The 13758-nt window shown below is 42.5% G+C and overlaps 2 protein-coding genes across 6 annotated transcripts in view; one reads left to right on the top strand and one right to left on the bottom strand.

The window, feature by feature from the left end:
- Window positions 1–3: 3 nt before the first annotated feature.
- On the top strand, window positions 4–7097 carry LOC118389886 (myb/SANT-like DNA-binding domain-containing protein 4). The gene is made up of 4 exons (XM_035779880.2): window positions 4–153; window positions 740–1329; window positions 1940–2209; window positions 5209–7097. The coding sequence occupies exons 2-4, from the start codon at window positions 991–993 to the stop codon at window positions 5938–5940; spliced, it is 1341 nt and encodes a 446-aa protein (XP_035635773.1). The 5' UTR covers window positions 4–153; window positions 740–990; the 3' UTR covers window positions 5941–7097.
- A 1304-nt stretch (window positions 7098–8401) lies between these two features.
- gria4a (glutamate receptor, ionotropic, AMPA 4a) overlaps window positions 8402–13758 on the bottom strand; it is a 197354-nt gene continuing 191997 nt past the window's right edge. For 2 of the 5 annotated variants that reach the window (XR_008109938.1, XR_008109963.1), the window contains exons 18-19: window positions 9517–13039; window positions 8402–9304 (exon numbers count right to left, since the gene is read on the bottom strand). Coding sequence is in view for 1 of the 5 variants with exons in the window: in XM_052505532.1 (XP_052361492.1) it covers window positions 12881–13039 (159 nt within the window). In the remaining 4 variants the exon portion in view is untranslated. Of the gene's footprint in view, window positions 13040–13758 lie in introns of all 5 variants that reach the window. The other 3 variants (XM_052505532.1, XM_052505600.1, XR_008110342.1) reach the window with 3 other exon arrangements.

Raw genomic sequence — 13758 nt, 5'->3', positions numbered from 1 at the left:
CCGGAAAAACTGGTGGGACGTGACATGTCAAAAGTAGGCGTGGCAATGAAGGGACCAATGGGAAGGATGTTTATGGTGCGTCGCCAAAAGGTGTCTTTCCGATTCAGATTTTGGCGTTGATGAGCATCTGATTTATTCTCTACGATAGATAAGGTGAGTTATTTTACGATGATCATAAATGGTATTACATTACGTGGGAGAGCGTGACCATGTTGGCTCAATAAAAAGGATACGTGGGGATTTGAGTTTTTACGGTGCAAATGTGCTGGTGTGCTAGCTAGCTATCGGTTCCACAAACACCGCCGATTATGCTACATTACCAAGCTAGCTGATGCGTTTCACAAAAAGCGTAATGCAAAGCACTGCACTGAGTTTTTACATATTCCAAACTGGAACCTATCCTGATCCCCGTCTCACCTCGGAAAATAGAGAGACAGATATGATAGCTATCTCTTCCCCCATCGTCAATCGTGGGCCCAAATAAATGAAAAAGAACCAAGGTTGTGGCATGGTTTGAAATGATGGTTGCCTGCAAGCAAAGCTTTGCTTTTGCGATACTCAGCAGGTCAAATACACAGCAGTCTTCTTACGCATGCAGTCTTGTGTCTGTCAAAGCATTCACTTGTCCTGTGACAGATAAAGATCAGACCCGTTTTGAGTTCTATTGAAGATAAGTTTACCACTAGTTTGAATCAACTAATCATTCTCTGGTTGCTCTGCTCCTGTTTTCGTCTTTCAGGAGGAAGCTGAACCCTGCTCTGGTTGCCTGAGAACACATCCGATGTAGCACTTACCTATTTTGTGTGACCTTTGAGTGAACTAAGGGAGTGTGTCACCTGAGGAAGGACAGTGGGATTCTTCTCAACAGCAGTCCTTCATCCAGCGATCTACAACCTGACTGCTCTCTCCACCTCTCTCTGTATCTCCCCCCTCTTTCATCCCTCCGTCTTTCATCCCTCCCTCTTTCACACTTCTCTATGCTTCTGCCCAATGATGTCCTTCTCCATTTCAGAGTCCCTCTGTAAGACTACTGTCTCTCCATCCCTATCTCCATCCCTCCTTGATCTCTCTCTCTCGCCATCTGCCTGTGCACCTCTCCTGACCGCCAGGCTGGATTTCCTGCAAATGAAACACCTGAAGAGGAAGAGGAAGAGTAACTACAGCGTTCGTGAGACGCAGACGCTGATCCGGGAGATCCACAAGCGACGAGACGTGCTGTTCTCCCGCCAGCAGAACACCGCCATCAACGAGTTGAAGAGACGAGCCTGGGAGGAGGTAGCAGGAGGCGTCAACTCACTGGGAGAGGGTGAACTACGCACAGCTTCAGAGGTGTGTGTGGAGGGAGCTTCCATAGTGACAAATGATGTTCTAAAAGAGTTTTGTGGCACTCGAGTCTGATCTCTAGACCACATTGAGTGTCTCGTATCGGATACATTTGCACTCCGTCTTGACTTGGACGATGAGGTTTCATCATTTCTTCCAGAGACAAGTGGTGTAAAAACGTCATAATAATCAGCTCCCATTGTCAGCGCATAAAACTGCTTCTCAAGCCCACATATCCTCACTCCTTTTATGACACATTCATATCTTATCGCCTATTGAAACTTGGGCTTCCTACTTTCATCATATACTGTCGGGAGACCAGGTGAAGTTGGAACATATTTAGTATTTTTTTATTTGTTATAGACTTGTTTGGGTTAGTGCTAATTTGTAGTGGCTCTCTCTATTTGCCCTCACTTCAGGTGGCCTCAAACACAACACTGAAAAGAGTTTGTATCCTAAATATAAGGGCTGCATTTCAATAGTTTAATTCACCCCGATTCACTAGAAGGAGTTCCTTTGGGCACCCACTTCCCAGTGCTGATTTTACCTCAACTTCCTGAAGCATGTTGAGTTGTGACATCATCACTGTTTGTAATGGTTGTGTGTGTGGTTCTAGGTGAAGCGGCGTTACCTGGACTGGCGGTCCCTAATGAAGAGGAAGCAGCTCCGTGCTGAGCTGTCTCTCTCCACAGGGCTGAAGGCAGAGTATGATCCGTCCTCCCCTGAACACGACGCCTCACTGGGTTCAGGGGACCAGTCGCTCGACCTCTCTGGCTTTCCCAAGGAGTCCCAGTGCGACTGGCAGGACCTGGCGGATCTTGGAGAGCCCAGCGGACACTCGATGTCTACGGAGGTTAAGCTGGAGGAGGAGGCCAATGGATACAGGGTGAGGATCCATGTGTTTGTGTGTGCGTTATTGATTTGTGAGTTGAATAAAGGGAACATGATGCATTAAAAAATATATATATATAATTGTAGAATTGTTGCGCAATCGATATCCATAGGGTACATTTTTTAAAATGTTTTTATCTGGTGTTAGTGCGTAGCCTAAGCTTTAGTTCCTAACTGTGGAATGCCAAATACACGCCAATTGCCAAATGATTTTGGGAATGTGGGCAGAAAAAGTCAATCCACTGAGGCAAGAAAGACCAGGGCTGTGTTTGAATACTCATATTAACTGTACTAAACTCAGCAAAAAAAGAAAGGTCCTCTCACTGTCAACTGTTTATTTTCAGCAAACTTAACGTGTGTGAACATCAGATCCAACAACGGAGACACAAACTGAACAAGTTCCACAGACATGTGACTAACAGAAATGGAATAATGTGTCCCTGAACAAAAGGGGGAGGGTTAAATTAAAAGTAACAGTCAGTTTCTGGTGTGGCCACCAGCTGCATTAAGTACTGCAGTGCATCTCCTCATGGACTGTGCCAGTTCTTGCTGTGAGATGTTACCCCACTCTTCCAAGGCACATGCAAGTTCCCGGACAAGTTCCGATCCAACAGGTCCCAGACCTGCTCAATGGGATTGAGATCGAGATCCGGGCTTTTCGCTGGCCATGGCAGAACACTGACATTCCTGTCTTGCAGGAAATCACCCACAGAGCGAGCACTATGGCTGGTGGCATTGTCATGCTGGTGGCATTGTCATGCTGGAGGGTCATGTCAGCATGAGCCTGCAGGAAGGGTACCACATGAGGGAGGAGTATGTATCTTCCCTGTAACGCACCAGTGTTGATATTGCCTGCAATGAAAACAAGCTCAGTCCGATGATGACACACACCGCCCCAAACCATGACGGATCCTCCACCTCCAAATTGAAAGAGTACAGGCCTCTGTAACGTTCATTCCTTCAAAGATACCTAGGCGGCGTTGTTGCCGGTGATGTCTGGTGAGCACAACAGGCCTACAAGCCCTCAGTCCAGCCTCTGTCTGCAATAGGCTGAGAGTCTGATCACTGAAGGAGGGATTGTGCGTTCCTGTTGTAACTTGGGCAGGTGTTGTTGCCATCCTGTACCTGTCCTGCAGGTGTGATATTCGGATGTACCAATCCTGGGGAGGTGTTACACTTGGTCTGCCACTGCGAGGACTATTAGCTGTACGTCCTGTCTTCCTGTAGAGCGGTCTTAGGCTTCTCAGGGTACGGACATTGCAATGTATTGCCCTGGCCACATCTGCAGTCCTCATGCCTTAGGCACGTTCACGCAGATAAGCAGGGACCCTGGGCATCTTTCTTTTGGTGTTTTTCCAGAGTCAGTACAAAGGCCTCTTCAGTGTCCTACATTTTCATAACTGTGACCTTAGTTGCCTACCGTCTGTAAGCTGGTAGTGTCTTACCGACCGTTCCACAGGTGTATGTTCATTAATTGTTTATTGAACAAGCATGGGAAACGGGGTTTAAACCCTTTACAATGAAGATCTGTGAAGTTATTTAGATGTTTATGAATTATCTTTGAAGGACAGGGTCCTGAAAAGGGGACGTTTCTTTTTTTGCTGAGTTTTTGTGACGTGAATTGAGTCTATAGTTATTATTATTATTGGTCATCGTATGGATATAGTTAGTATGCCAAGTTCACAGATGTTGTACTAAATTCGCCAAAATATGAAGTATACACACAGGGGACACTATTTCTGTACTTTCGGGCCCATAATGCAATTCAGGAAATGGGCGTGGCTTCACATCGTTGTCAGAAGGAAGAAAATTATGGAAAATATGCAGCCGAAGAACGAGAGCGGATACAGATGTATTGCTTTGCTCAACATTTGTCAGAATTAGTGAATGTAATAAAGTAATAACTTTTCAAATAAGTTACGTTAGACGTTATATTGGCTGACAATTTGTTATCTACGCTGTCCTTACGAGCCACATAGCATTTCATTACAGCAGTATGTACCGATATGTTAGTTGGCTACTTATACATGAAATATGCCAGTATAATAACTATAGGCTAACTAACTACCCGACATTGACTTGATTATTTACGTCATGTTTAGCTTAGCTTTATGGTATAGTCTTAGTGCGTTCTCAGTGGACATTATGGTGCTTTCGTAAATTCGCTCTGGCTATCTACTCCGATTTCAGAGCACTCTCGTCTGAGTGTACCAGAGCGCAGAATAATGAATTTACAAACACTCAATACCCGTTGAATATGGCCGGTTTCAGCAAAAAGCATAATTAAATTGTCAGCAGCACAGTTAGTCACCAACGCTCTGGATAACTTAAACTGCCTAACCATCTCTGCTCGGGCGAGAAATGGTCAGAGTGGTCTCATTTGTGTCTGGAAGTAGCTAGCCAACATCAGTTTGGGTTCTTGACTGCCGTTGTAAGGTCAGAACGCTCAAATCAACCCTACTCCTCCTCGGCCCCAGCGTCCAGTGTGCGCTCCGAGAGCGATACGCTCTGAATTTACAAACTGACAATCTTACCACGCTCTGAATTTACGAGCGCACTCCAGATTGAATTTAAGAACACACCCGAAGTCGTAAAATGTCTAACTAGTAATTTGTTATGCTAACTAGCTAGTAAGAGGTTGTGTAGCAACAGCATCAACTTCCGGTAGATGGGCGAGGAGCTAGTACGCTCAACTGAAAGGATACAGTATACTAAAATGAACTAATTGTATACAGCATGATAGTATGGGTATTCTTGAATAACAAATAGCCTACTAAAATGTATTCAGTTATAAGCGGCGCATCTATGCGTCTGTACAGCACATTTTCTATATTGTGGGTTAGGGTCGGGTGCGGGCCACAGATTTTTACTCACATAGTTGGGAGGTGGTGAATGGGTTACAAACCACTGACCTGTGCATCACTAGTGTGCGTGTCAGGATGTGTGTATGATATTAATCAGTATATCAATGATCTGACTCTCTGTCTCTGTCAGCTGGAGGGTGATAGTGGTGAGGGTGAGGTAGAGGATGATGATTGTTTCCCCTCCCTCCTACCCGACATGGGAGAGCGAGATGGACGTATCCCTGAAGTATTTTCACACATTGATGAGTTCGGAATGCTCAGCGCATCAAAGGGGGCGGCGGCCTCAATGAATCGGGACCTCTCATCGACCGGCCTGGGTGGACTGGGCTTTGCTGGCTTAGGACTAGCCAATCACGAGAGTGCGGGACTTCTGGTTGCCTTGGAGAAGCAGCGTCTGGCTGTGGAAACGGAGCGGCTAGCGGTGGAGAGAGAGAGACTCCTACTGGAGAAGGAAAGACTGAGTCAGTCGGAGGTGGAGAAAGAGAGATTGCAGCTGGAGAAAGAGAGATTGCAGCTGGAGAAAGAGAGATTGCAGCTGGAGAAAGAGAGACTTCGGGTGTTGCTCATGAACCAATCAGAACGGGCCACAGCTCCCCCCCAGCAAAGCCCTCCCTCTTCCTCCACCCCTACCACCACCTCTTCCTCTGCTGTGGATGGACAGAATGAGAGAAAGGAGAATAAACCCTGGCTTTCTATGATAGATCTGGAGGGTGAGAGACTGAGGCTGGAGAAGGAGCGACTGCAGTTAGAGAAAGAGAGGCTGCAGTTCTTTAAGTTTGAGTCTGGACGACTGCAGATCGAGCGGGAGAGACTAGAGGTGGAGAAGGAGAGAATGCAGCTTCACCAGGATCAGGGTCGCTGAGGGAGCAGGAGGAAGGAGAGAGGAAGGATAGCATCAAATTGTATTTGTCACATGCTTGGTAAACAACATGTGTAGACAAACAGTGAAATGCTTAGGGGCCCTTCCCACCAACACAACGCGAAAGAAAAGGAAAACACGTAATAATAGATACACAATGAGTAACGACAACTTGGCTATATACAAGTGGTGCAGGGGTACGAGGTAATTGAGAGAGAGAGATGTACATAGTAAACCTTAGAAGCAGCGTATGTGGTGAGAATTAAAGCATATCTATGAGAGAAGTGCCTGGAAGAAGAGCAAACGAGGGGAGGGGGGCGGTTATCTCAGTGTAGGCAGGCCAGCTACGAGCCTATATGAGCAGTCACCTCCATGGTCCAGTGAGACTCTCTCCTCCCTCTCCTGTCTGTTTTTGGCAGCTCCAATTGCTTGTTACAGTTCAGTCTGATCCACAATGGTTGAAATGAGGTGCACAGCTCAACCAAACTGACCTTAGATCAGCAGGGTGTCATCATCCAACTCCAGGTTGATGACGGAGGATATTTATCCAGTTTTATTTCCTGTAGAGGCAGGACCAAGACTGAAACTGCCACTCAACCTCAGTAGCCTCATCCAATCACATTATTATCCAATCATTCTGTTATGTTTGTGGACTTGCATTAACAGGGATTCTTTCAATTCAGAGGAGCGGTTCATTTTAACAAAGATAATCTGTCTGTACAATGTGTTTTGTATAAAGTGAGTGGTTGTGTACTGGGAGAAATGGTTTTGTCCCTGGTAAAGTTGTGTGTAGCTCAGTAGTACCATCCATGTACTGCATAGGAAGTGGACATAATGTAGAATAGCTGTAAACTCAAAGCACAAAATGCTCTATGTGTGACTGTTTCCCAACCAGTGTCATATCAGGCCTTACAGATGTCTTTATTTTTCCAAACCTAAGTCTTTTATAATTGTTTTATTTTGATAGTGGGTGTGGTTTGGTGCTATAATGAACTGTTTTGTGTGGTGTTCTATAGTAGCCCTGTAGTTGAATATATCTGCTGGTTCACCCGTCGTCCAAGGAAAGAGTTGAGTAACTATTTAAAAAGGAGAGAAAAAAAGAGATGGGATATGTTTTCTGCATTGCCTTGACTCACAATAAAGGATATACATAAATAGGGTATTTTTACTTTATTCTGCCTGTTTTTTAATACATCTGGTGTACCCCCCCCCCCCACACACACACACATGCGCACACACACACACACATTCACACTTAAATCACCTGATGTATACAGTGCATTTGGAAAGTTTTCAGACCCCTTTCCCCTTTTCCACATTTTGTTATGTTAGTCTTATTATAAAATGGATGGAATAAATGTTTTTCCTCATCAATACCCCCCTAATGACAAAGGGCAAACAGGTTTTTAGAAATGTTTGCAACATAAGTATTCAGACCCTTTGCATTGAGACTCGAGGTTGAGCTCAGGCGCATTCTGTTTCCATTGATCATCCTTGGGATGTTTCTACGACTTGGCGTCAATCTATGGTAAATTCCCATCCATCCTGACAGAACTTATGAGAATCTGCAGAGAGGAATGGGAGAAACTCCTCAAATACAGGTGTGCCAAGTTTGTAGCGTCATACCCAGGAATACTCAAGGCTGTAATTGAAAGTTCTTCAACAAAGTACTGAGTAAAGAGTCAGAATACTTATGTAAATGTGATATTTCATTTTTTATAATTTTATAAATATTCTAAAAACCTGATATTGCTTTGTCATTATGAAGTATTGTGTGTAGATTGATGGGGAGAAAAAATGTATTAATTTAGAATAAGGTTTAATGTAATGAAATGTGGACAAAGTCAAGAGGTTTGAATACTTTCAAAAAACACTGTAGATACAGTTGAAGTCAGAAGTTTACATAGACCTTAGCCAAAATAAATGTAAACCCAGTTTTTCATAATTCCTGACATTTAATCCTAGTAAAAAATCCCTGTTTTAGGTCAGTTTGGATCACCACTTTATTTTAAGAATGTGAAATGTAAGAAAAATAGTGGAGAAAATTATTTATTTCATATTTTATTTCTTTCATCACATTCCCAGTGGGTCAGAAGTTTACATACACTCAATTACTATTTGGTAGCATTGCCTTGAAATTGTTTAACTTGGGGCAAACATTTCGGGTAGCTTTCCACAAGCTTCCCACAATAAGTTGGGTGAATTTTGGACCATTCCTCCTGACAGAACTGGTGTAACTGAGTCAGGGTTGTAGGCCTCCTTGCTCGCACATGCTTTTTCAGTTCTGCCCACAAATTTTCTATAGGATTGAGGTCAGGGCTTTGTGATGGCCACTACAATACGTTGACTTTGTTGTCCTTAAGCTATGTTGCCACAACTTTGGAAGTATGCTTAGGGTCATTGTCCATTTGGAAGACCCATTTGCGACCAAGCTTTAACTTCCTGACTGATGTCTTGATGTTGCTTCGATATATCCACATAATTTACCTTCCTCATGAAGCAATCCACTTTTTGAAGTGCACCAGTCCCTCCTGCAGCAAATGCACCCCCACACCATGACGCTGCCACCCCCGTGCTTCATGGTTGGGATGGTGTTCTTCGGTTTGCGTGGTATGACGGCTGCGTGGTCCTCCAATTGACTCAAATGATGTCAATTAGCCTAACAGAAGCTCCTTAAGCCATGACATCATTTTCTGGAATTTTCCAAGCTGTTTAAAGGCACAGTCAACTTAGTGTATGTAAAGTTCTGACCTACTGGAATTGTAATACAGTGAATTCTAAGTGAAATAATCTGTCTGTAAACAATTGTTGGAAAATTATTCGTCATGCTCAAAGTAGATGTCCTAATTGACTTTCCAAAACTATAGTTTGTCAACAAGAAATTTGTGGAGTGGTTGAAAAACTAATTTTAATGACTCCAACCTAACTGTATGTAAAATTCCTATTTCAACTGTATATACACACACACACACAGAGTAGGAAGTTTAAATCACAAAGACTAGGCTTTTCATAAACGTTGGGATTTCTGTTGTCTGTTTCTGCAAGGATGAAAGGATCTATATGAAAGGATCTGCTTCAGCTGCTGACTGGCTTAGGTTTTTAGGTCAAATACTATTGGATTAAATTGTCCTTTTTCACTGGTGAAACGTGTCTTGAATGATGTTTAATAACTAAATAAACAACGAATTGTGTAGAATAGAAAATATTTGCAGCAGTTTGGCTCCTCAACTGTGGAAAAACTGAAAATATCCCTTATATCTGTCTAGTAAAATACCTAGTGGTTATATCTGTCTAGTAAAATACCTACTGGTTATCATATCTGTCTAGTAAAATACCTACTGGTTATCATATCTGTCCAGTAAAATACCTAGTGGTTATCATATCTGTCCAGTAAAATACCTAGTGGTTATATCTGTCCAGTAAAATACCTAGTGGTTATATCTGTCTAGTAAAACACCTAGTGGTTATATCTGTCTAGTAAAACACCTAGTGGTTATATCTGTCTAGTAAAACACCTAGTGGTTATCATATCTGACCAGTGAAATACATACTGGTTATCATATATGTCCAGTAAAATACCTACTGGTTATCATATCTGTTCATTCACCATTCAAACCCATCAGCGTTGCAGTTCTTGACACACTCGAACCAGTGTGCCTGGCACCTACTACCATACCCTGTTCAAAGGTACTGGAAAAAAAATCTTGCCCATTCACCCTCTGAATGACACATACAGAGTCCATGTCTCAATTTTCTCAAGTCTTAAAAGTCCTAATTTAACCTGTCTCCTCCCCTCCTCCCCATCTACACTGATTGAAGTGGATTTAACAGGTGACATCAATAGGTTTCAAGGCATCATAGGTTTCACCTGGATTCACCTGGTCAGTCTGTGTCATGGGAAAGCAGGTGTTCCTAATATTCTGTTCACTCAATGCCGATGGCGATATAAATGTTATGTAAATGTCAATGATAGCTATAGTTATTGCCAATAATGTCATTGTCATCATTTCCATGTGGAAAATGAGTAACTACACTATATTTCTGGAAGGGTCTTCTCCAATAACTCTTCAGAAACTATCATCTTGAAGTCATACACAGTACAACCAAATATGTTGTTCGTACTTCTTAAGGATCCATACCTCAATTTTCACCTAAAATGACATACCCAAATCCCACTGCTTGTAGCTCAGGACCTGAAGCAAGGATATGCATATTCTTGACACCATTTGAAAGGGAACACTTTGAAGTTTGTGGAAATGTGAAATTAATTTTGGAGAATATAACACATTAGATCTTTGTATTTTTTTGTACCATCATCTTTGAAATGCAAGAAAAAGGCCATAATGTATTATTCCAGCCCAGGCAACATTTTGATTTTGGCTACTAGATGGCAGCGGGGTATGTGCAAAGTTTTAGACTGATCCAATGAACCATTGCATATATGTTCAAAATGTTGTATCAAGACTGCCCAAATGTGCCTAATTGGTTTATTAATACATTTTCAAGTTCATAACTGTGCACTCTCCTCAAACAATAGCATGGTATTATTTCACTGTAATGGCTACTGTAAATTGGACAGTGCGGTTAGATTAACACAAATGTATGCTTTCTGCCCATATCAGACATGTCTGTGTCTTGGGAAATGTTCTTGTTAATTACAACTTCATGCTAATTACATTAGCCTACGTTAGCTCAACCGTTCCACGGGGGGGGGGTGGAAGAGCGCACCGATGCCAGAGGTTAAAGAAATACACAGAGAAAAGAGGGGTTGATATTTTACTAGAAAAAGAAACCTAATACAAAGAAAGATTGTGTTAAACCCAGAAAAACCTAAGGTGGTTAGTAGTTAGCCAGCAGTCAGCCTGTCTGCTTCAACGATACACAGGTAGGAGTGCCTGCTTGGGGTTAGTTCATTTGGTGGGAGATCGAACACTAAAACAACAACCTAAATATCTTGTAAGCTCTAGAGGGTTAAGAGAGGGAGAGAGAAAAAGACTAGGGCTCAGAGTGAGAGTTTAAATACTGACTGGTCATGTCAGTGCCTATAAGAGTAGAAAGGTCAAAGCTAGAGAAGGTCAAGGGTTTAATGTCAAGGGCAAGGTGACTTTGTGTGCATTGACACTCAGTTTAGGCAGGACCCTGTCAGTGGGAGGAGAAGAGTGGAGGAGAGGAGAGGAGATACACAGTGCTCAAAATGCCAGGGCCAAGGCAATACTACCCACGCAACTGCTGTCAATGCCACCAAACTCCACCGTTCAGTTAGAACTCTTTCATTTTAAACGTGTGGTACTTTGAAGAAAAAAAACTTGAATTTAGTTATTTTAGTTCTTTTTTCTTTCTCCCTTTCCTCTTAGCCCACCCAGACAGCTGCAATAGACATTAAAACAGAAGACGGCCAGACAAAATAACCCTTTCACAGGAATAAACATGAAGATCTGGGACTATTGTACGAACAGAGGCTATGTTCTCAAAATGGTGGACAAAAAAACAAAATAAAAACGGGGAACAAACAACTAGAAAGAAAGGGACATGTCATGTGATGTCAAAGATCGTTCTGTAAGAGTTGACACTGTGTAAGTGACAATGTGTGTTTGTAAATGTGATTGTGAGTGTCAGATTGACATTCAGTGTGGATTAGGACATACAAAGACTGGAACATAATCATTATCATTATCAAAACACCCTTTAACAGAACAGATGTCATGGCCTCAAAGGTGTCATGGCCTCACTCAATGGTGATCATATCATTTTCTATAGCTCTCTATAGACGTGTGTGTGTATATATATATATATATTCATTTGTATTATATATAATATGTATTTATAAAAAGATGTATTCATAATTACAAGTGGCATTTTCTTATATTCATTATTGCAATGAATTATTACCTAAGATGGTTAAAAAAGAGAGGTGAGTTCAGTTTTGCTACACAGTAATTTACAACAGTTTTTAAAATGCAAGCTTCTGAAACAGTCAGTACCTTCTCTCTCTCCACTGGAAAACAACATGTCCATGTCTCACGTGACACCCTGTCCCCCATTTAGTGGACTACTTTAGACCAGCGCTCTAGATGGCTAAATGTGGCCCTGGTCAAAAACAATACCTTATATGGGGGGTGAACTTTGATACGTTTTCTTCACTTTTCACAGAATGTACAGCTTTACCTCTGTTCCCTGCCCAGAGAAGTGATACATCTAGTTGTTATTTAGCGTTACTGTCATTATAATGGATCATTTCAGTAACTATTACTCTTTTTTCAAATTTTCATTTTTTATAAACCCCTGTGAATCCTACGGTCGTGTTAGCCATATGAGTTTGGAGATATCAGTTGAGTTTTCGTCTATTACGGTAACTTCAGTGATCTCTGCATTGTGTTTGCGAGACGCTAACCAAAGCGTTGTAAAAGCATGTTCGTCTGAACAGTTCATGGAGAAAGAGCAGGTTTGTACAGTCCAACGTTTTCAGGTTTACAGTTTTCTGGTCTTATAAGTGATTCGCCTGGAGCTTATTCTTCGTAGGCAAGTGAAGATGATGAAGGTTTGTCCTAAAGCATTGTTTCCTGGTAGGGGATCAGGGGTGTGGCTTGTTAGAGGACGCAGTCTATCACATTGGAGCAGATAAAGTAATGTCTGCCTGCTCATGACAGTGCTCAAAGTCTTCATCATCACCATCGTCATCACCATTTTTATCTTTCTCTGTTATTCTTTTCGGTTCCACGTCGTCAGTGTTCTAACTGTTAGTTTGTCACCTTGTTGTCCTTGTTTCATGGAGCTCAAATTGGGATTTTAGTGTGATGGTGATCATCATATTTGTCCCTCCTCTCTCCCTGTTGTTGCTGTTAGCTTGCTGGCGGTCTCTGGTCTGTGTGTCTGTGTGTGTGGCGTCGGGGTGGTAATGACGTAGCCGTGTGTGTGGTTAAGGCACAGTGTGTGTTTTTGGTTTTCAGGGTAGGCCCGATGGTAGGGTAAGCCCTGGGTGTCTGAGGGAGTGGCCAGCATGGACGGCCTTAGGGCAGTCCGGTGTTAAGACACGCCCATTCTCACCCACACTGCCCGTGATTGACAGCCGAGCCTTGTTCCGCATGGCTTCTGTGAAGGGCAGCTGGAGGGGAAGAGCCAGGGGAGGATGACAGGATGAATAGAGAGGGAGGAGCAATGGGAAAAGAGGAAATAGAAAGAAAGAAACAGTTGTGAGTTTTTGTAATAGGACCCTAATGAATCATATACATAATTCATTGTCAAAACATAGGAACACACAAATACATGTTCATATGCTCATAAGCATGAATTAATACACACACACACAAGAATTGGACCATACAGGTAACTGCCAAAATAAAGGGAAAACGTGGGTAAATGAGGGATACAAAGTATAATGAAAGCAGGTGATTCCACACAGGTGTGATTCCTGAGTTAATTAAGCAGTTAACATTACATCATGCTTATGGTCATGTATAAAAGTGCCCAGTACTATGGCTAGAAGAGATCTCAGTGACATTGAAAGACTGGTCTCATTAAGGTGTGTGTGTGTGTCTCAGTCACCAGATCTCAACACAATTGAACACTTATGGGAGATTCTGTAGCGACGCCTGAGACAGTCTTCCATCAACAAAATACCACATTATGTCATGTATTGTAGAAGAATGGTGTTGCATCCCTTCAATAGAGTTCCAGACACTTGTAGAATCTATGCCAAGGTGCATTGAAGCTGTTCTGGTGGCTCGTAGTGACCCAACGCCCTGTTAAGACACTTTATGTTGGTGTTTCCTTTATGTTGGCTGTTACCTGTATATGACGACTTAAAATAGCATTGTATAAAAA

The sequence above is a fragment of the Oncorhynchus keta genome, chromosome 1 (assembly GCF_023373465.1).
Source record: "Oncorhynchus keta strain PuntledgeMale-10-30-2019 chromosome 1, Oket_V2, whole genome shotgun sequence".
NCBI lineage: Eukaryota > Metazoa > Chordata > Actinopteri > Salmoniformes > Salmonidae > Oncorhynchus > Oncorhynchus keta.
The sequence above is the reverse complement of the archived record's forward strand: the minus strand, read 5'-3'. Positions and strand labels throughout refer to the sequence as shown.